Source organism: Podarcis erhardii, assembly GCF_964252035.2.
Source record: "Podarcis erhardii genome assembly, chromosome: 15".
In the NCBI taxonomy this organism is placed as follows: Eukaryota; Metazoa; Chordata; class Lepidosauria; order Squamata; family Lacertidae; genus Podarcis; species Podarcis erhardii.
The window spans coordinates 39,160,349-39,183,447 of NC_138505.1; the positions used below are offsets into that span (position 1 = coordinate 39,160,349).

The following is a 23,099-nucleotide window of genomic DNA, read 5'->3' on the forward strand; positions in this document are numbered from 1 at the left end:
CACAGCTTACTTTATGAATGAGTGCATTTTATAAGGCATGCTTTAAGGTTCAATTTAGCCCCCAATCTGATGATAGGAACCCCGTCTATTGACATGAGGCAGGCGCCTTTTCTGTACTCTTATTGGAGCCTGTTAAAAACATTTTTGCTGAGACATGCCTAGTCAGAAATGTAGAATGTTGATTTATGCTTTTCCTTTATTATTTTGTTTTTTATTAATGCTTTAAACCAGGGGTCAGCAAACTTTTTCAGCAGGTGGCCGGTCCATTGTCCCTCAGATCTTGTGGGGGGCCGGACTATATTTTTTGGGGGGGATGAACAAATTCCTATGCCCCACAAATAACCCAGAGATGCATTTTAAATAAAAGGACACATTCTACTCATGTAAAAACACGCTGATTCCCAGACTGTCTGCAGGCCAGATTGAGAAGGTGACTTGGCTGGATCCGGCCCCCAGGCCTTAGGTTGCCTACCCATGCTTTAAACTGTGTTTACAGCCATTTTTTTCTCTTTAGAAACTGCTCTGAGGTTGTTGTTTTTTACAATCAAACATTGTAAACATTTTATGAAGTATAAATGGAATGGGAATGTTAGCTGAGAGAAAAGACAAGATGTTCAGTCCTAGGCATCTTGAGACCCCTATGAAGCATCCGAGCAGAAACAGAAAAGCACTTGGAGAATTGGAATTGGATGAAGGTAGAATGTTCTGAGCTAGTGGAAAAGCTTGGTACCATCAGCATAACAGGCACCATGGAATACTGTGCGCCTACACGGGGCTAACGTATCTAGAGAGACAAGCATACAGGGCTAATAACAGAGCCCTCAGGGATCTCAACCGAGAAGGAGAGGACAGATCAGAACAGCAAACAGGTAGGAAGAGAGTGAGTCAATGGAATCAGTGAGTTCTTAGATATAAAGGTAATCGTGTAGAAAGTAATCAACTGAATTCAAGACAGCAGAGGAGTCAAGAAAGATGGAGCAAAATATATATTTTTGGAACTGGCACTAAAGCAGTCAGGTAATTTAATAAAGCTATCTGAAAGTAAGGAGTAAATGTGAACAGCTTTCAGAACTGAGCTGTACTTTACATTCAGCCCAGTGAAAATTTATCTCCAACAGTAATTACACAAAGCGAGAATGACTTATTGTTTGCATATACAGTATCACTAACCTAGGGATAGGGAACTTGTAGTCTGTTGGTCAAATATGAGCCAGCAGTCCATTTTACCCCCAGCCCACACCTGACACCATATGATACCAGGTGTGAGTAGGTAAAGCTATGGCTGCAAGCAGGCAGAAGCCTTAACGTTAGTGTGCTCCCAATTGCTCTTCGGCAGGCAGCACTTGCATTCAGCATGTTTTCAATTTAAACTCCTGATTGGAGTAACTAAGTGGAGCTGATGTCTGCTGAAATTTAAAATTCAGTGCCAAATGCAATTCCTGCTTTTGGCCAGAATCTTTGCAGTCGCAACCTGGATTCAAACTTAAGAAGGAAGAAACTCTAAGCATGCTCCAGATTTTAAAAATCTGAATGACCAGATGGCACATAATTTGACAGGCAGGTGGGTGGGTGGGTCAAGTTCCCCACGCTTGCATTAAGCCAAGGGTTAACAACAGCACTACGTAGACAAGCAGCACATCAGGAACAGTACACTCATACCTCATGTTACGTTTGCTTCATGTTATGTTTTTTCAGATTGCGTCCCGCAGTAACCTGGAAGTACCGGAAAGGGTTACTTCCAGGTTTTGCTGCTTGCGCATGTGCAGTTGCACTAAATCGCGCTTCGCGCATGCGCACAAACGCCAAATCACGCAGCACACCTGCGCAGATACCACACTTCAGGTTGCAGGCTTTTCATGTTGCGAACGGGCCTCCAGAACGGATCCCATTTGCAACCAGAGGTACCACTCTATTTCCACTGACTTTTGCTTTCAAATTATCTATTCGCTGGTTAGTGAAATGTATATGTTTGTTTATAACAAACAATGGTTAGTTAAACAAGCCAGCCTCATAAGATATGGTTTGGAGTTGTTTAGCAGTTAACCATTGTTTGTTGTAAATCACAATCCCCATTTTCTATGTAACACTAAGCCAAGGATTTGTTGAAAGCATGCCTACACTTGAGAAAAGTCCTTCCCTGACTGCATGGAAGGAAAGAGAAGCTTATGAGTCTAACACTTTCCGTGGTCTTATGGAGGCTCGTCCACACAGAACTACACCATGGTTTAGCATTGTGTGAATGTGGTCAATGAAAGCAAAATGTAAAGTGAAAACGGAGTGTCAGTTTTCAAAGCAGTAGGAAGGAGGACAGATCTTAAATTATAGTTACAGTCATACCTCCGCTTACATATCCCTCCGCTTATGTAAACTTCAGGGTACATAAGCGGCAAACCTGGAAGTATATTTCTGAGTTTTTGTCATGCGCGCGTGCGCAGAAGCAGTCTCTCCGGTTGCGAAAACCTTGGGATCCAGCCGGACCTCCGGAATGGATCCCATCTGCAACCGGAGGTACCACTGTATCTCCTTCTCAAGTGGGAGACACAGCGGGTCTGCTAACAAATGAAGTTTATATGGTGCACATGGAATGCCAACTGCTTACCTACCAGTTATGAGTAGGAAGATTTGTACATGAATTACCTTCTGAACCAGGCTCCTCTTTTGCATCTGCTTGAGTATCGTCAGATTTTGTTCCAGGGCCATCTGCCTGCCCTGTGGAGTTCTGCTCTGGCAGGGGGCTAGAGTTGCTGCTGTTCTCTTGTTTAATTGGTGAAGCATCAGCTATGGAACTCTGGTTGCTGTTATCATCTGTAAATAAGAGACAGGCTTGGTGAAAGCGATGAACATTCCCAAAATTGTATTTACATGTTAGGGGCTGCTGACCTGCCAAGCTCTCCACCCCTTTCCACCTCACCCAACTCCCCCATCCCCTCAATTCTTCAGCCTCTCATGGCTCCGCTCCTTTTGCCCATCCCTGCCAACCACAGCCTCTCACAACTCCCCACACCCCTGCCTATCCACCCACTCACTCTTGTTGCTATTCCCAATCCCCTCACAGCTCACTCTGATCCCAACCACCACTCATGGAGGAGAGGGGGGTGAAGAGGATAAAGTATTCTGCAGTAACCTCCTTTTTGGCCCCAAGGCTGCTTGCCTGCCAAGGCAGCTCCTCAACAACCATCTTGCTTTGTAGCTGCTTTCTTCCTCCCCAGGTGCAGGTGCAGAGACCAAAATTGCTGTGTCAGGTATAGAATGGCAGCAGAGGAGGACAGTTTCTGGAAACAACCCCCATCTGACACCTGCTTGTATGCCTGTTTGCTGTTCTGTTGTCATATTGCACTTGACATACCCACCTATTGGCAGCCAGGCAAACTGCAGGGTGATAACTTTTTTTCTTATGAAAATATTATGCAGCAAGATGCTGCATGTCTACATTTCTGACACTTCCCAGTATTCCATATCAAATCCATACAGTGGTACCTCTGGTTAAGTACTTAATTCGTTCCAGAGGTCCATTCTTAACCTGAAACTGTTCTTAACGTGAAGACCACTTTAGCTAATGGGGCCTCCCACTGCTGGCGCACTGTCACCGCGCGATTTCTGTTCTCATCCTGAAGCAAAGTTCTTAACCTGAGGTACTATTTCTGGGTAAGCGGAGTGTGTAACCTGAAGCGTCTGTAACCCGAGGTACCACTGTATCTATGCTGGCAACTCAAACTAGACCAATATAAGGGTGAATTACTTGAGAGATCTTTTTGCAGATCATTTTAATGTCGCAGAAAAGCAACCATGGCTGCCTCTGTTGCATCTAGTTTGTACTTCAAGTATCAATAATCTGTTCACTGACTCTTCCCGGCTGTCTGAATATGCAGAGAAAGCTGAAAGAAGCTGCCTAAAGTTTGGGATTTATCCATTTTCTTAAAAGTGGAAGCTTAAGTGATGTACAAGGTATTCTAAATCTGTGGTATTGATGGGGACTTCATACTGGCTAATAGTCAGTACAGTCATGCAATACTTATTATTCTTGTCAAAAATATGACTATATAATATGCTGATGTCACGCTACTCACATTATAGCAAAATTCTCCAAGGAATGGTGGAGGGAGAGAGCAAACATAGTGCGAGCTGGCTCACAATTACAACAAAGGAAAGTGCTCTTTCCACCCTCAAGCACATGTCCTACCTGCTCCACTGCCACAGAATCTGGACATAGAATCATACAATTGAAGAGTTGGGACCCAAAGCTCCAGTGCAGGAATCGCAGATAAAGAATCCCTGACAGATGGCTATACAGCAGGGGTGCCCAAACTTTTTTCAAGGAGGGCCAGATTTGATGAAGTGAAGGGCCTTGAGGGCCAACCAAAGTTGTTGCGCTTTTTTAAGGATTGAAATTGTTGAGCTTTTTTTCTTTTAGGGTTGAAGTTGTTGAGGGTTTTTTTTGAGGATTTTACCCCATAAACTGCCGAAGGGGCCGGATTAGGCCCCCGAAACGGACTTTGGACATGTCTGTGGTAGAGCCTATGGCCAACAAGGGAATCAAAGGTGTGCTAAAGGTGGGAAAGGAGATTGCAGAGGAGCTGAACGGATTATTTGCATCTGTCTTCAGAGCAGAAGACTCGCGAGTAACATAAAAGTAATAAGGTGAAACAGGAGAGATGCGAGGCAGGAAGGGCGACGGAAGGGCCCGGCCAGGCGGTGACTCACCTCGCAGGCAGTGTGCCATCCCTTTGGCCCAGACGAGGCGGCGGCGGCGGCGGCTCAGCAACCTCCTCGCCCTTCTCCTCGTGAGGGAAACGCGGTGTTGGCCACTGGCCTTCGCCTTCCCCTCCGCCTTCCTCCTTTTTGCAGCGCCGCCTGCGCCTCCACTGCCTCCCGCTCTCGGCGGGCCCTCCCGAGGGCGAAGACGCCCCTCCTCGGCCCCACTCCACCACGGCCATCTGCAGCATGGGCCCTGCCGCCACGCTCCCACCAGCCGCCCTGGCTGCTTCGCCTGCCTCCTCCTGGGCTGGAAGCCCGGGTTGTCCCGGCTCCAGGCCTGCCTCAAGCAAGACGAGAGTGGCGGCGACAGCGAGCAAGACGAAGGGGGAGGAGAAGGAGCGACGACGACGACTCTGCCGCTGCTGCCCGGCGGGTCCCGCAGCCGCCCCAGCTCCAGATGCTCCAGGCCGCCGGGAGGGCAAAGTCCCGCCATGGCCCCCCGACCCTGGACAAAGGCCGCCGCTGCCTCAGAAATTTTCTCTCAGGCCGGCCGAGTAACGGCGCAGGAAGGGAGCGCCTTCGCTTTCTCCACCGCCTGCCTTCCAGCCCCCCATCCCCGCCCACAGTGCGCCGCCTCGCAGGGGGAAGCGGGCAGGCCGGGCTGGCGGCTACACGGGCAACATGACGAGGTCCGGCGTGCCAGATTCGGCCCGCGGGCCTTGTGTTTGACGCCCGTGATATACAGTCTCTGTTTAAAAGCCTCCATTGACTGAGAGTCCACCACCTTCCAAGTTAGACTTGGCAATCAGCTCTTACTATCAGAAAGTTCTCTCTAGTGTTTAGAAGTTTAGAATCTACTTTCTTGTAATTTGAATCCTTTGGTTCGGATTCTACCCTCTGGAACAGCAAAAAAAACAACAACCCTGTTCTATCTTCCATGTGAAAACCCTATAGATATTTGCAGATGGCTATCGTGCCACCTATCAGGCTTTTCTTCTCCAGGCTAAACATACCCAACTCCTTCAACCATTTCTTAGATGAGCTTTCCTGAGCTTGTTTTGTGCTTTAGCCGCCTGACCTTCTCCCTGCAAGTGCTGGCTAGTCCTTCTTTCATGATTTGCTCCTTCTTCCCTTTCTTATACAATGGTGCCCCACAAGACGAATGCCTCGCTAAACGAAAAACCCGCAAGACGAAAGGGTTTTCCGATTTTTAGCGGCTTCGCAAGACGAATTTCCCTATGGGCTTGCTTCGCAAGACGAAAGCCCATAGGGAAATCTCCGGGGACAGCGGGGAAGCGCAGCGCGCCTTCTCCTCTGTTCCCGGACCTGTCCTGAAGGCTTGCGGTGGGAGGAAGGTTTTCCTCCCCACCGCCAACATTCAGAAGGCTGTTCTGAAGGCTGGCGGTGGGAAGAAAAGCCCTTCTCCCCCGCCAGCCTTCAGAAGAGTTCCCCGCAGGGCTCTCCAAGCTGCGGATAGCAGCCCCTATCCGCAGCTTGGAGAGCCCTGCGGGGAAGTCCTGCAGGGCTCCCCAAGCTGCGAATGTCTGCCCCGCGCCCCTGAAGCAGAGCGCCCCTCGCGCCGGGCAGCAGGCTGCTATCCACAGCTTGGAGAGCCCTGTGGGGAAGTCCTGCAGGGCTCCCCAAGCTGCAGGTGTCTGCCCCTCGCGCTGGGCAGCAGGCTGCTATCCGCAGCCTAGGCAGCCCTGCAGGAACTCTTCTGAAGGCTGGCGGCGGGAGAAGGGCTTTTCTTCCCACCGCCAGCCTTCAGAAGGCTGTTCTGAAGGCTGGTGGTGGGGAGAAAAGTCCTTCTTCCCCCGCCAGCCTTCAGAAGAGGGCCGGGGACAGACTGTCCCCGGACCTGGTCTGAAGGCGGTCTCCCTAGGAACGCATTAATTGATTTTCAATGCATTCCTATGGGAAACCGTGCTTCGCAAGACGACAAACTCGCAAGAAGAAAAAACTTGCGGAACGAATTAATTTCGTCCTGCGAGGCACCACTGTACATGCAAGGAATGAACTGCATTGACCATTATTGACAAAAGGACAGTCACAAATACTGGGATGCACAGGAAACACGGCTGCTACGAAAGTTAGTAGCTCCTCATTCATGGGGTAAATGCTTCATCTAAAAAGCCACTTGAAGGAGATCACAGTTATGGAGTAAAATCCAGATGCATCTCCTAAATTGCATCAGACAACGGCATGCACCTAAAATGGCTAGTTCAATCAAATCTGCACCAAGGTAAATGCAGGTAATTAGATTTCAGGCAAATTCATCCTTCATTCATGCCAAAAAACATCTAGTCAGCGCTACATGGCTGTGTATGGATGCACTTAGCCAGAGAGATTTAGACCCACTCCAGATGCCTGAACTTGCTTATAGCAAAGAGGACCAATTCCACTCCACCCTGGTTAAGTGCAGCTCTCCTAGGGAAAGGATTCACAACTGAATATGGGGAGATCCATACCTCAGTAGCGGAATGCATGATTTATTTGTACAAGGTCCTAAATCTAATCCTAATCATGACCAGCTAGAAAAATATGGGAGCAGGTGGTGGAAATGACCCAAGGGTCTGAGATCTTAAAGAGTAGTTACTAGTTATGGGAGACATTGCTGGGTGAGATGGACCAATGATTTGACTCGGCATAAGGACAGCTTCACGTGATGCTCAAATAAAATACAGGGCAATTTAATATAGGTAAGAAAGAGGATTGGTCATAGCTACTGACTGAAAAACTCCTCCATGGAGTTTCAACGGTTCCCCACACTCTTGATGAAAGATGCTGGCTAATAAAAGCTATCGCCTTACCTACTTTGCCTCTCACCAAGACATCCAGAATTGGAAAATTACAGATTCCACTGATGGTAGCCATGGTAACATTTAATGACTCACTTTAAGTGTTAATCTGTCAAGTACATGCTTCTGGAGAGAAAACCTTAATTCTCCAGACTCTCTTTTGTCAGGTTTGAAGGCTTTCCAGGGACACATATTACAGCAGGGAAGCACCCCCATGTGACCTAGAATCTCTTCTGACATCAGATGAGAATCTGAAGCAGTATTATTCACAAGGTAACAAAACTGAACCAGAATGAAACAAGTGCATCAAGTGAGATGAAATGCTGTTTCCAAAAACAACATTCCATGTTCTTCAGAACATTGCTACGGTGTGCTTATTTAACTGTTTTTCATGCAAAAAAGGAAGAGTAAATCGGTCCCAGCTCCTGCCCACCTAGCAGTTCGAAAGCACCACTAAGTGCAAGTAGATAAATAGGTACCGCTTTCTAGCGGGAAGGTAAACGGCGTTTCCGTGCGCTGCGCTGGAGCTGGCTCGCCAGAGCAGCTTCGTCACACTGGCCACGTGACCCGGAAGTGTCTTCGGACAGCGCTGGCTCCCGGCCTCTTAAGTGAGATGAGCGCACAACCCTAGAGTCGGACACGACTGGCCCCTACGGGCAGGGGTACCTTTACCTTTTTTTTATTCTCAACCATGGTCTAGCAACTGGAGAGGTGACCTAGGAAGGCTGCACAATCTCTTCAAAAGAAGGCTGAGCAGGCTATTTCTAAAAATGCTTTGAGTCAATATGCCAGAGGGTAGTATCCAAAATAATCTAGAGGGACCGTAAATTCCGCTGAGCTTTTATCGCCAGTCAAATATTGCAGTTTCTTCCAGTGTTACCCCTTCCTGAGAGAGGGAGTGGTTTTGCCTGTCTTGGAAGAACTCAATAGTGCCTCAGAGGCCCAGCATGATGGAAGAACCAGCCCTTGCTCTCTGCTGGACAGAAGAAAGGCAAATGAATCTCCCCGGTCTCACGAAAGAGCAAGACAAGATTATCCCAAGCTCACAGCAAGATCGGGGAGACATCCCCATCCTTCTTTTAAGCGAGGAAAAATCTCTCAGGCCTCACACTGACTTTGGAAGTCCTTGAACCCATGCACTGCCTTGCTGCTTTCAGATCTTATCCAATGTTTTATGCTTTAAAGAAAATTGGGTATGGAACATCTGAATTCAGAAATGTAGGAGATCAAAATTAATTATCACTCACAAATGCTTTATATAACTTGCTTCAAGCTTCATTTCAGCTTATGGAAACAATGCTAAGATTTCCTTCCCTTACACCTTACTTATCAAATGATATTTCCCCTTCCTACTGCTTCATTTTCTATGCCAGATGAAAGCCAACCATTACCAAACCTACCAGCACCAATTCAACACAAAGCCAGCCTGAAAAATTCTCTCTCTGAAGCAGCCGCTGTCCAGCAGCCTTTTAGATTATACTGTTTAATCTCCTAAACCAGGCATAGGCAAACTCCGGACCTCCAGATGTTTGGGACTACAATTCCCATCATCCCTAGCTAACAGGACCAGTGGTCAGGGATGATGGGAACTGTAGTCCCAAACATCTGGAGGGACGGGGTTTGCCTATGCCTGTGCTAAACACTTCAAAAAGTGGTCCACAACTGTGTCTGGTGATACTAGCATCAGGAGGGACCCCAGATCTCAGCCATGCCCATGTGGGTTCTATTATATAGCCAAATACTAAACCAATGTTGGTTATCAATCCATGTGGAAGTCAAGCGGCCATGTCTGGAGGCCCCTCTCCCCACCACACCTGCAGCTGCTGAAGCTGGAACTGTCTCCCTGCTCTACTCACCATTCATATCCATCATCCCAGGAGAAGAACTGTTCTCTGGAGTAGTAACCTCAGATCCACACTTTTCATCTTTACCTTTTTTCTTGTTCTTGGTTTTCTGAGAAGGGGAAAAAAATAAGTCATGAAATCATGTGGCCTCCACTGCAAGGTCCAATGATCAGGGATTTGGTACTTTTCCCCATTCAACCAAGGTTCAATTCCCAGTTACTAAATATGGTTTGTTTTATGAACTGAAACTTTAGTTTAAGCATCTCTTGAATAACAGTGCAAACCAAGCATCCCTCAGTGCCACTGATTTTAATCAATTAATGACATACAGTGGTACCTCTGGTTATGAACGCTTCTGGTTACAAACGCTTCAGGTTACAAGCTCTGGTAACCCGGAAGTAGCTGCTCCTGGTTGCGAACTTTGCCCCAGGATGCAAAGAGAAATCGCGCACCAATGGAAGGCCCCATGAGTGAAAGTGCGCCTCAGGATAAGCACGGTTTCAGCTTAAGAACGGACCTCCAGAACAAATTAAGTTCGCAACCAGAGGAACCACTGTATTGATATCAAAGAAGCAGGATCCAAAATGGTGTTGCCCAGTAGTTTTCAACCAGAGTGCCTTGAATGATGGTCAGGGGTGCCACAGGCAATACTGGTCTGTCCCTCTGTCCTTCCCTCCCTTCCTCTGATGCCCTCTAACAGCTCTGCCTCCCAAAGGCTTGTGCGGCTGTTTGTTGTAGCAGCCATGGCTACAAGTTCTCCAGGCAAATGGTGCCTCTGGGGCTGGTTCCCAGGTTGCTGTGAGTCAGTTTGAGGAGGCACCCCTATTTGGGGCAGGGCAGCTCAGAGACGGCAGCATCAGCTGGCCGGAGGACTCCCAAGGAGACGGAAGGGGAGAGGAGGGAACTAGACTAGATGTTCCTCAGAGTCCTTTCCAGCTCTACAATTCTATGATTCTATGCAAGGACATGAATTCTCCTTCAGCCATGACAGCTGTGGAAAAGGTTGTCCAATTACATCCTGTTGAAGATGCTTGTGATTATCAATGCTGATTTTCCAGTCTGATGAGACCAAGGTGTATTAATTTAAATTTATTTAATTTAAACTGAGGAGGAAAAACCTATTGGGGGGGGGACCAATGTTTGACTCAAGCTTCTGATCTGCACTTCACACAACTTCCTAAGTTAAAAGTACAATTAACATATTTTATTTACAACTGTGAAAATCCTAGTAAGGAAGGTATGTTTTAGCTATACAATGTCTTTAATACATATATATTCACAACTTTAGAAAATGATACAGAATATATTGCTTAGAACTCTTTGATCATAATTTGAGTTAAACTGCATATGTCGTACCATAGTTAAAATACATATGCAGTCATACCTTGGTTGATGAACGCCTTGCAGCTCCCGAACACAGCAAACCCGAAGGGAGTGTTTGCAAACGTTCTTTGGAACCTGAACGTCCGACGCAACTTCCGATTGACTGCAAGAGCTTCCTGCAGCCAATCGGAAGTCACGCCTTGGTTTCACATTTTGGAAGTTGAACAGACTTCTAGAACGGATTCCGTTTGACTTCCAAGGTATGGCTGTAATTATTTCAAATCATGGATTTCTGATCATCTCATTGTATTTGCAAAAAAGACCTGGACAATGTCACTTTCCTGCAGACTAATGCCAAAATATTTTGGGTCAAGGGCCATAACTCAGAAGTTACTTTGTATGCAGGTAGGGCAAGAAGAGAACCTTGATCTGAGTCCGTATAAGGCAGCTTCCTGTATTCCTAAAACTTCAAATACTCTTCTCCACTGTGAGATGGGAAATAAAGCTGCACATTTTCACAACTAGTAGCAAAAACTGCAGAGCTTGCCTCATTAAAACATATATTACTATTTAAATCTCTCTTCTGCTCTTCCTCCAAATAGTTTAGGACAAGGGACATGGTGCTGCTTCTCCTTTTGTTTCTCATAGGCTGCATCAACAGAAGTCTAGGGTCCAATGGGGTCACGAAGAGTCGGACACGACAACAAGTCTGCCTTGGTCAGACCCCACCTGGAGTACAGGTAACTCCCCATTTATGCACTGGTTACATTCCAAAGCACCACATGTTTAAGTGAAATTGTGTATATTTGAAACATCATTGAAAAGCCTTCAAAAACTCAGCTCCACCCCTTTTTGTGGTGCTTTTGTGTTATTTTCAGGTTTGGCACAATGCACACATGCATAGTCACGCATATCTTGGATGTGCCTAAAATAGTCTCTGCCTGTACTGTGTCCAGTTCCAGACACCACAATTTAAGAAGGATATTGTCAAGCTGGAATGTATGCAAAGGAGGGCAACCAAGATGATCAAGGGTCTGGAAACCAAGCCTTATGAGGAACGGTTGAGGGAACTGGGTATGATTAGCCAGGAAAAGAGGAGACTGGGAGGAGATATGATAGCTATCTGATGGGCTGTCACATAGAAGATGGCACAAGCTTGTTTTCTGCTACTCCAGAGAAGAGAACCCAAACCAGTGGATTCAAATTACAAAAAAGGAAATTCTGCCTAATATTAGGAAGAACCTTCTGAATATAAGACCTGGTCAACAGTGGAACCGACTACCTCAGAAAGTCAATGGAGGTTTTTAAACAGAGGTTGGATGTCCATCTGTAAGGTATTCTTTAGCTGCAATTCCTGCCTTGGAGACAGTTGGACTAGATGAGTCTTGGGGTCCTTCCAAATCTACAATTACTGTATAAAGTTCATCCAATGAACTCTGCAGCGGAGAGGAACATGAAACTGGCTTAAGAAAGGAATGTAAGACTAGTGCGGTAAGTTCAGAGAAATAAAGAACAGCTTCAGGGTGATTCTGAAGCTAGATCTTACACCTGCCATAGCTTTCTTGTTCTTGGTTTCCATTTCCAAGCCCACAATTTGTTGTAATCCAATCTCTCTCTCACTGCATTTTAAAAATAATACATAAATATACATTTTACATACTTTATGAATGTATCTATATCTATATCTCACAGTCTTTTGAATGCTAGAGTTCAAGCAGCTTGTTCCTTCTATAGGAAAACCACTTTTAATGCACTTAATTCTGGTCAATATGTTTTACAGAAAGTTGTGGATTAAATTCTAGGAGGTTATATAAAATATACTCTATTTTAACATGTTTGTATTTAACTCAGATTTAATTTACTCTTTTATAGTTCATACCATTACACAATTTTAAATGAATAATTAAAGATATCCAATTTGGGGCAGGGGGAGTATTCTTATATATGCTGGTGCAGACAACAATAAGATCAACGTGAAACCACAAACCTAATCAGATGCTACATGGAGCACGATCCATTCCCTCAAATGCTAACAGCGCTACAGAAGCTAAAAAAACCAAGTGAGGGATGATAACATCAACCGTGTGAAAAATCCATGTATGAGAAAGGATGCTGCATTTTCAATTAGAAGGTGACGTAATTGGTCTCCTAGGAGAAAGTGACAGATGCACTGCTCTCAAAGCACACACAGTGCCTGCGGAGAGAATGAGAAGCCAGATGCTTGAAAGGGGGTAAAGAGAGGGGCAGGGCTCAGAGATGAGAGCATTAGGGTCAGGCAACACTCTAAAAAATTACAAGCAGATGGCCAGATGACAGCCTATCGCTACAGAAGGCATTGACTCCACGTTGGGGTTTTTGCTCTTACCCGCATTTGTGTATGTCTGTTGAGACAAACAGGTGAAAATGTTGCAGTCACACAAGCACCATAGCTATGCAATCAGTATTGTAGACACAGCCTACAAAATGATTAAAGGACGCAATTTTCAACACTGCAATCTCTAAACGCCTCTGCATAGACAGAATAGCAATAATGAAAAATGGAGGGTATCTTTCCAGGAAACTTTTGACTTTAAAATAAACTTTCCATGATGCTAATGTATCATTAATTGTAAAGTTGCATGTTAGGTACCAGTTCTGGAGATCTCATAGCCAGTGTTTTTTTGTGTTTTTTTTTTAAATACATTAATAAAGTGGTTACGATTACAGCAAACAGTCATTCTGATGCAAGCATTCCAATTAAGCGCTGACACTAGGCAATACAATATTTTGCAAGTTTCATTCCAACAGGAATTCTTTTTAGCTTCTGATATTTTAAAACGAAATGATTAGACAGAAGCCCAAAAGGAAGGGAAAAATGTGCTCCCATTATTCCTATTTAGACACAAGCACACTCAAGCCTAATCAAGAGGCTATGTGTTTTCTAGCTTTTTTTCAAAACTTTGTCAATCTTCTTGTTTTCTGAAGATTATTATGCATTTCCTCCAGTTATATGCAAGGCATATTGAAATCAGTGTTCGAAATTAACCCATCGCCAGTAGTTTTTGCAACTCAAGAGTACCACCTAGCGACCAAGTTGAGATTTCCAGTAGCCTGAAATAAATCTCCACTGCAGAAGAGCTAGGGCAGCTGCTATCCCCCTTTTTCTATGCTACTTCCCTGAAGCCTTCTGATATGCACAAGAGACTCCATTGTGGTACTGCTTTCATAAGTAAACAAACTGTAAAGTATTCATGTCATTTCAGCCCACCCACACCCACCTCCCTTAACCGTGGTATCCAATTAAGAACTGCTATTAAACATGTGAAATTAACAATGTGTCACTGAACTGTGTATTAGTTCATGTTTTTAAAAATAAAAAAATAAAAAGTGCTGCTGCATTGGGAGGGGGGCAGACGACAACTAGCCATGCTGCTTTTGCACCTATAAGCCAGGTTCAAGGAGCCATTCGGCTCCTGGCTTTTATATCTCAGTTTCTAACACTGCTTGAAATACTTACATCATCTACTTTGGGCTCTGTTACTGGTACCCATTTGTAAATCCTGAGGGATGTGTCACCAACTGTCACCCATTTCTTCTCCCTACAAAAAGATAACACATGTTAGTTTCAAAATAGCACATTAAAAAGTGACGTGGAAGTATATATTGTGGAAGGTCTGTAACAACCTATTCAAATTGGTTGTATGTTCTCTAGGGACCTGAGAACATACGATGATGTGTAGAGTTGTCTGCATTTAATACAGGAGACATGCTATCTTTTAAAACCAGCAGATACCTCTGCCATTTTGAGGCTTCTTGTTGGCACAGCCCAACAAGCAAAAGTGACAAAGCGAGAGAGAGAGAGAGAGAGAGATCTACCCTTTCAGAGAGCACATGCACTGCACACAATCTTTTGGTCATTTACCAACAGCAGATAATATCTAATTTGAGGGGAAACGTAACCGAAATCAATTTTAAGTGTTTCTCAAAGTATAAAGGTACACCAACTAACTCCAAACTCCTAGAGACAGGAATACCACATGGCAGTGTAGGTATGCCCTCCAATCCCCTCTGCAAAATCCAAGCAGCTGGTGGCAGCTTGAGAGCTTTTCTACAATGGGAGGCTGTCAGGCTTAGAAAGGAAAATTTTGGAAGGATACATGACACATGAAACTCAAATGCTAAACCAGAGCTTGCCAGTTCAGGCAAATGAGCAAGACCTGGTATGCCTCAAACCATGTAATCACTTCACGTGAGGCACCCAAACCAAAAACTGCTCACTCTTCACTCAATCAATGCCAAACCACTGTCTTGTGTTATGTCTGAAGCACCCCATTAAATTTCCGTATGACCATGGCACGGTTTCAGACATTGCCAACTGCTTATCTGACCGGTAGATACACAAAAACCCCAGTTGAACATCGTTTATGTCCTTGCCTTATGAAAACTAAAGAGGATCTTACACATTATTTCCTCTATTGCCCCATTTACTCGGGCTTTAGAGACGCATTGCTGCAAATTATACCCATCTCTATAACCAGTCCTGAAGATAGAGTAAAATTTTTGTTAGTTGATGCAAACCCACGCATTACCCATGTGGTAGCGGTCTTTGTGATGAAGGCCATGAAAGCCAGGGAAAGATTTATGAACGACAATGTAAAGACCCCTTCATCGTCTGTTTAACTCGCTGTTCGTTTTTCCTCCTCTTCTACTTTGTGGGAAGAAGGTTTTGTTGGCATAGTATGTAATGAATTTTAATATTTTTAACTATTGATTTTAGTGTTGATTTTTGTGCACAGGCATGGTCCTCACAATAAACGGATTTGACTTGACTTGAGTTCTAAACGTAATTTGTTATTTAACAAAATTTATAGACCACTTAATCAAAAAAGAGCTCTTCAGCAGTTTACATAAGGCTGCATGTGTAATGTAATTAAGCAATTAAGCCAATGGAAGAATGAACCTATCGCTGTTCTCTTGAACACAAGACACCTGTGTAAGTATTTCTAGTTATAAAAACAACATTTAAACGGAATCTGTTCCACAATGTATTAGAGATGCTGCATTTGAAAACCAAAAGTTCAATATACCTGTTAGCATCTCAAAGCAGCCACAAACAGCATCTTCACTCGATCAACTGTAGAATACAGGAGGAAACCTATGTTAGTATTTTTTTAAAAAAAAAATCTAGAGTGAAAGTTATCCCTGATATTTGAGTGTCTTCATTTAATTATGTTGATTTGACGTAACTCTATTTGGCCCAAGAGACACATTCCCTTGTGGGCAACAATCTGGGGGTCACCTGCCAGTGCAAGGGGGAGCTATTTTACCCATTGGCTAGTCTACACACTCACACATCCCTCTCTATCTTCTTTCCAGGTAAGCAGAAGACATTATCAGGGCTCCAGGACACATTCCAGCCAGGCAAAAACACTCCAGAAGGAGGTGAAGGGGCAGTGAACAGTGTGGCTAGGAAGAGTGACAAGGGCCTGGAGGGTCACATTTGGCCCCCAGGCTAGAGGTCCCCCACCACTAATGTAGATGATCAAGAGCACTGAACTCAGGTCTACATATGCTGAAAAAAACAAGATTTAACAAGCTGCCTGAGATGTGCCCAGCAGACTAACGTCTTCTTCTTTGAGTATCCCATGCCTCTCAGTACAAACCTCTTACAAAACTTCCTCAAGATTCAAAAGCAGTTTCCCATTGCTTTATTAAGAAATACAAGTCCAAAGTCCCCTTGAGCATGCAGTGTTAGCTGCACGGTTCTTTGGGTTTGAGGGAACGAGGGAATAGAGATACTGGTAAGGATATGGAATAGAAACACTATGTCCCAGTACAGTCATACCTCGGAAGTCAAACAGAATCCGTTCCGGAAGTCTGTTCGACTTCTGAAACATTCGACTTCCAAAGCGTGGCTTCTGATTGGCTGCAGGAAGCCATGGAAGCCCCGTTGGACGTTCGGCTTCCGAAAGAACATTCGAAAACTGGAAAACTCCCGGTTTTCGATCGTTCAGGAGCTAAAACGCTTGACTCCCAAGGTGTTTGGGAGCCGAGGTACGACTGAACAGTATGTCCTATTCAGCCACTATGACAGCTTACAAATTTTAGCAAAAAGATAATTAGTTCCTCCAATTTAGCAATGCTGCTTCACTGACCTGTCCTTCAAAAAGCAGTATCTAATTGGAAGCACTCCATTTTAATTACATAGTTCCCCATTCTACAAACATTTTTGATATACCAAAATCTGCATGGGGTAGTATGCATGGAATAGGGCTTGCTCAGCGCAATATGGATTATAATTTGTATGAATGATACTTAGGGACGTATATGCCTCCTGTAATCTTGAATAATAAAGAAAAAACAGGGGAAATCAGCAGTTTCTTTGAGCAGGATTAGGATTCTACTTCACATAGGCTGCTTTCTGATCTGTTTTACTATTTCCCATGACTACTTAAGATGGGTATTTCTTCTTTTTACCTACCATCACCATCAGTATTTTAAAATTAACACTTTCTAATATTTTTTCCTCCCTCTAAGCATTTCACTTGGCAGTAGTACCTCTGTTTCTTAGTTTATCTTGACCTTTCTCTATTGTGTTGTGAATGGCCTATAAGGGGGCACAATGACATTTGTTTTCTTCCAGGGAAGCTGGAGGAGGCCAACTAGGGTCAGAGACGGCTATACTTGTGGATAAAGATTTTGGGGGGTGCACTAGGATTAGGTATACAGCAGTGCAAACAGATCAGGTTGTACCTCTTTTGCACAGAAACTGACCCCCATAGATCTGGTTAACACCATTTCAGCAAACTAACCCAATGATTTTTCACATCTTGGTCAAATTAAGCTTCTTTAAAATCGAGGCATGTTTTAATCTCAAGTTCAGTTATGCATAAAAAGCAACATACTTTTCTAGTTTAACACATTAATATGGACCTAAGCAAAAGGTAGATTAATATAAAAATCCTTCTACAAACTGGTTATGGACACAAGCCAGAGTAAATTAGATATGCCTAAGCATCACTCACATCAATATGATCAAGCACATTGTTAAACACAACTATTTCTACTAGTAATAGGATCACCTGGTTTCTCTGGCCTGCACCATGCATACAGATATCAAATAAAAAGGTGCACATAACACATACATATGAGAAATACTCAACAGACTTTGGCACTGAAATAAATCATTTTCACCATGGGTTGCCTTCAAGGCCCTATTTAACCTCATGCCTAAGATACAACTTTTGAGTTTTCAAAGCAAGGCTGCATCACCGACACAGATGCACACCTTGAACAAGCAGAAATCCAGAAATCCATGTGCCTCAGAAGGAAAAAAATCTTTCTCTAATCATCAAGCCACAGACAATCAACACCATCAAACCACATGAATACTGAACAATAAACCTTTCTGTCTCAAGCAGATGTTTGACTGGAGGCTGAAGAAATCAGTGTCAGTAGCCATGCCGATTGAGAAGGACTTGTCTGTTCTCAATGGTTTAGGGCTGAATGAATGCAGAGAGTGATCCAAACACCTGAACCATCAAAGGTAGCCAATGACTGCTAAAACTACTGGGTTCCCCAAGTTTGCCAGCATTCATTAATCACACTTGATAACAGCAATGGAATAACTTTTTGTAGAACATTTTGCCTGCAACAACCTTCCAGTGAGAGATATATGTATATGCCTGGTCTGTTTTGCTATTTTCCCATGACTGCTTCAGGCGGGGTTTTCTTCCTCCAGCACCATCTCTCTCTCTCATTCTGCATACACGTGCGCACATGTGCATGCATGCATGCACAGAACTGTACCCAATGTAGTATTATTATTATTATTATTATTATTATTATTATTATTATTATTATTAATTTATTTATAACCCACTCTGGGCGGCTTCCAACTGAATATTAAAAACAATGCAGCATTAAATATTAAAAACTTCCCTAAGCAGGGCTGCCTTCAGATGTCTTTTAAAAATAGGATAGTTGCTTATTTCCTTGACATCTGATGGGAGGGTGTTCCACAGGGCGGGGGCCACTACTGAGAAGGCCCTGCTTGGCAGGGGGTTGGACTCGATGGCCCTTGTGGTCTCTTCCAACTCTATGATTCTATGATTCTATGTTGGGACCCAGTGCCATACCACACAAAGTGTCTTCAGCAAGAGCAAGCTTGAAGTCTTCAATACAGTGCAGCACACAGAAGGCATGTAAAGACATTAAATTTCATGCCAACAATCTTTCATCTCAGAATACAGAAATATCCACCAACCTTTCACCGCACATTAGTAAAGGTTTGTACATTTCTTCTTGTTCTTGTTCCCCAATGGGAAAAATAGAGGGGGGGGTCCTACATTGTTCATCTGAACAACAAGATCTACATAAACTTGTGACATGAACAATCCTTTTAAGGATCTGACTAGGTTTCCCACAGCAACTGGAAGGCTGCTATGTCAGGATTGAAGTCTGCAAAATTTCTATGGCTTTCCCCATCACTCTGCTCTTGGGGGAATGAGCCAGTGTGATCACCTGTGATTAGTTGCCATGACAACAGAAGATGCTGGCAAAAAAGTTTCACTTGACTTATTTGTTAAACAAGAAGCAAGGCTCCAATTTTCTCTTCTCCACACTTTTGGCAAAGAACAACAAAAGGAAACAAGACACACACTTGCCTTGAAAAAACAAATGGAGCATCAAGCACCCAGCTACAATGATGCTGATAACGAGCATACCATCTCTCCCTGCATTATGTTAGGCTCCTAAAAGTGCGTGCCAGCGAAGTGCATTTTCTTAAGCGCACAACAAAAGCATTATTCCTAGAACTTTGTACTATCATTAAGACTACAAGGCTGGCAGTGCTTCGGCTTTTCAACACAATGGCTTGGATTTCTATTTTGAATTCCTCTTCTCAGTCTGCATCAGAAAAGACACTTTTTAGCTATTTGCCCATTACAATTTGAACTGGACTGCTCACAAACATCTTTTAAAACTGCAATCATCCACTCTGGGAAGGAAAGAAGGATACTAACCGATTTTTCTGTATTCTGCTTGTTTATAATATATACCTATAGAATAACTATTTTATCCAACACAAAACCCCTGAATCCAATGATTTCTGCTTTTTATGAGCTGTGCATTGGTGTAACAAAAACTCAATCACATTGTTTTACAAAATAAGCCTGTCTTGAATTACATTCATACTATGTTATCTGATCCAAAAATACCAAACTGCACACTGATTGCCTATTGTGCTTCAATAACCATTTCGCTGTATTGTTTAGCTGTGCCACAATGATTTTCACAATAAAAACTACACAAAAACCCCACAAAAGAATAAAATGCTAAAACGTTGTAAAGATTTAACAAAAGAGGGCAATTCTACCAAGGTTACAACCTTTAATTATATAATTTCAAACAAATTCAAGTAGCAATTACACCCTCCCTGTATAGCTCCACTCAGATTTTAGAATTAAACAATACAAGCTGGAACCAATGTGATTTGTAGCACAAAACTAAAAATCTTTAAAATACGTTCACTTGGTTGACCCATTCCCATTAAAATATCGGAACACATACGCATTCTAAACTTTACCTAGGATTTCAAGATTCCCTCTGAAATGTGTGAAAAGCATTTAAAATAACCATTCACACTTAAAGGTGCATGAGGATTTTGAAGGAAAGATGGGAATCCAAGTCACATCTGATGTCTGCCTATTCACCATAACATACTCTCCCTTCTGAATTAATAATAAAATAAAAAAGGAAATACCCACAGATCACAATTCACCAAGCACATTGTTATCTTTCTCACCAACGAAACAAAAGCGCAAGGGAGCCAAGCAGAAGCAGTACTACACTTCAGGGGGTATCAGAAAGAAGGTGCACAAGGATAAAAGGAGCTACAACAGCAAATGATCATTGGAGTGTGCAGAAGAGGGATCTGCCCCCCCCCCCACAGTGAAGCAGGAGACAGCTCACCAAGAGGATATTGGGAAGATGCTGCCATGCACATTCTAAGAAATATGTTGGGTGAATAGCTACAGAAAGCAGTAGCACGCACACGGAACAAAGTGATGGTAAAGAGTGTCTGTAAAATTCATGGTAGGGAGAAGAGCTCACGAGATACCTGCAGAGGCTACAGCACAGTCAGAGGCCCCAGATTCAGTCTCTGTCCAGTTAAAAGGATCTGCCCAAGACACCGAAGAGCCTGTCCTGGGCTAGATATATAAAAAATCAAATGACTGGTCTAAGAATGCTTCAAATCTAGGTCAAGGGGCAGTTGGGAGGGGAAGAGGTCATATTGGGTTCAAAGAGGAAAGATTTTGGAGAGAGTAGTCCTTCTCTGTCTGCTGCCAGATTCAGCCGAACAGGATGTGGAATGGTGAGAATATCGATCTATCTCACACAACAGGGAGCACGCACAGCCAGTGGGCGTGGGAAGCATCACTTGGGGAAATATACAGTGAGGACAGGTAGAAAGTTGACAGGAAGAAGATGCTTGAATGGAGGCCAACCAAGGAATCCATCCCAACGCATTTGCCAAATGAGTTTATGGCCAAAGGGGCAAGGGAGAGAAGAGAGACAGGTGGAAGGAAATACCTAAGACCAAGGGAGAGGTTTAAGAAGATCTAACAGTGAAAAATGGGGGAGGGGGGCTAGACATGGGTAAAGAAAACCTTAAAATAATTACAATGGAGGAAAATAGGAAGAAATTAGGAAGGGGGAAGACCCAGGTATCTGTAAAAGAAAAGGCACCCAAATTGCACTAAGATATGATACAGAGGGACAGGGACAGCTCAATCCATAGAGAATGAGACTCTTAAACACAGGGTTGTGGGTTGGAGAACCCCACATTGGGCAAAAGATTCCTGCATTGCAGGGAGTTGGACTAGATGACCCTCACGGTCTACTTTGCCATTCTATGAAGTTAATCAAGGAGTTGAGGGTGGGGTTGCTGAGCAAAAACCATCCAAAGGTAAGGGGTGGGACAAAAACCCAAAGGACTGAGAGGGGGGAGGGAGAGAAGGACCAAGAAATATATGCATAAGAAACTGAAGTCAGAAAAAGAACCCCAAAAAGGAGGTGCCTGGGGGAGTTCTAGCCGACCACAAGGGGGAAGACCACAACAAAGGGGAGGAGGTCCAAGAAGTAAATCTGCAAGGCTGCCTTGGAGGGAGTCTCACTGACCAACTCTAGGGGATCTATAGGAAGAAGACAACCAATAAGGGGCACAGCACCAAGAGGCGAAGGGGGAAAGCCAAGGGAGAAAAGCCCTGAGGATGTGGGGACGCGGTGTGTGCTCAACTTATGTGCAAGAGGGGAGAAGCTTCCCAAGAGGAGGGAGGTGGGAGGAGCCCCCAAGCTGCCTTGGGGGGGGGGAATAGATGGGGTGGGAGGGAGGAAGGCGACTCAGGAGGGAAAGCACTAAGGGGTCTGTACTAGGAACTGGGTAGGGGGGAGCCTGGGGGTTCAACAATGAGCGGGCGGAGGGGCGAAAAGGAGAAAGCCCTGAAGGGTATCTGGTGGAAAGTGAGGGAGGGGAGAGACAGAAGACATGTTGGGGGGGGGAGAGACATGTTGGGGGGGGGGAGACATGTTGGGGAGGGAGAGACATGTTGGGGGGGGCAGAGACATGTTGGGGGGGGGAGAGACATGTTGGGGGGGGGAGAGACATGTTGGGGGGGGCAGAGACATGTTGGGGGGGGAGAGACATGTTGGGGGGGAGACATGTTGGGGGGGAGAGACATGTTGGGGAGGGAGAGACATGTTGGGGGGGAGAGACATGTTGGGGAGGGAGAGACATGTTGGGGGGGGAGAGACATGTTGGGGGGGGGGAGATGAGTAGGCCACATGCGTGGGTGTTTTCACAATGGGACTCCCACCCACCTACTCGGAGGCAAGGAGAAATGCTGGCCTGTCTGGGAAGGGGGGGCGCCGACACCCCCGCGCCGCCCCTCTTCCTTTATCCCCTTTCTCCTTCTCTCACTCCACACACCCCCCCCCCAAAATAAATCTCGAGACAAAAACAAAGCCTCTTCCTCCTCCTCCCTGCGGCTCAGCCTCGCTCACCATTTGCGCACTTTCTCGATGGCCGCCATCACCCGCTTGATATCATCCTTGGCGCGGCTGCGGGTCTCGGCCCGCACCGACCGGCCCGACATGCTGCCGCCGCCGCCGCCGCCGCCGCGAGGGAGAGCCCGGACTCCGGCTGGCTGGCTGGCGCGCTCCCTCCCGCGCTGGCTGGCTCGCTCGCTCCCTCTCGCACTGCTGGGCCCGCACCGGCAGAGGCTGGGAGCGGGAGGAGGCGGAGGCAGCTCCGTCCTCGCTCGGCTCGCTCCGCGGCAGCGCCCCCGCACGCACGCACGCACGCACGACGGAGGCGCCTTCGCTGGCTCCGCCCCCGAAGGGAGGGAGGGAGGGAGGGAGGGAGGGAGGAGGAGGCGAGCCGAGCGGGGCACTGCGCAGG

The 23,099-nt window shown here is 45.1% G+C and overlaps 1 protein-coding gene across 1 annotated transcript in view; it reads right to left on the bottom strand.

Annotated features, from left to right (window-relative positions):
• The window catches only part of BCL7A (BAF chromatin remodeling complex subunit BCL7A), a 29,421-nt gene extending 6,557 nt beyond the window's left edge, over positions 1-22,864 (bottom strand). Inside the window, exons 1-4 of the mRNA XM_081842301.1 lie at positions 22,703-22,864; positions 14,157-14,238; positions 9,350-9,446; positions 2,638-2,805 (exon numbers count right to left, since the gene is read on the bottom strand). Of these exons, the coding sequence (XP_081698427.1) occupies positions 2,638-2,805; positions 9,350-9,446; positions 14,157-14,238; positions 22,703-22,794 (439 nt within the window). The 5' untranslated portion in view covers positions 22,795-22,864. The remainder of the gene's footprint in view (positions 1-2,637; positions 2,806-9,349; positions 9,447-14,156; positions 14,239-22,702) is intronic.
• Between the last annotated feature and the right edge of the window lie 235 nt (positions 22,865-23,099).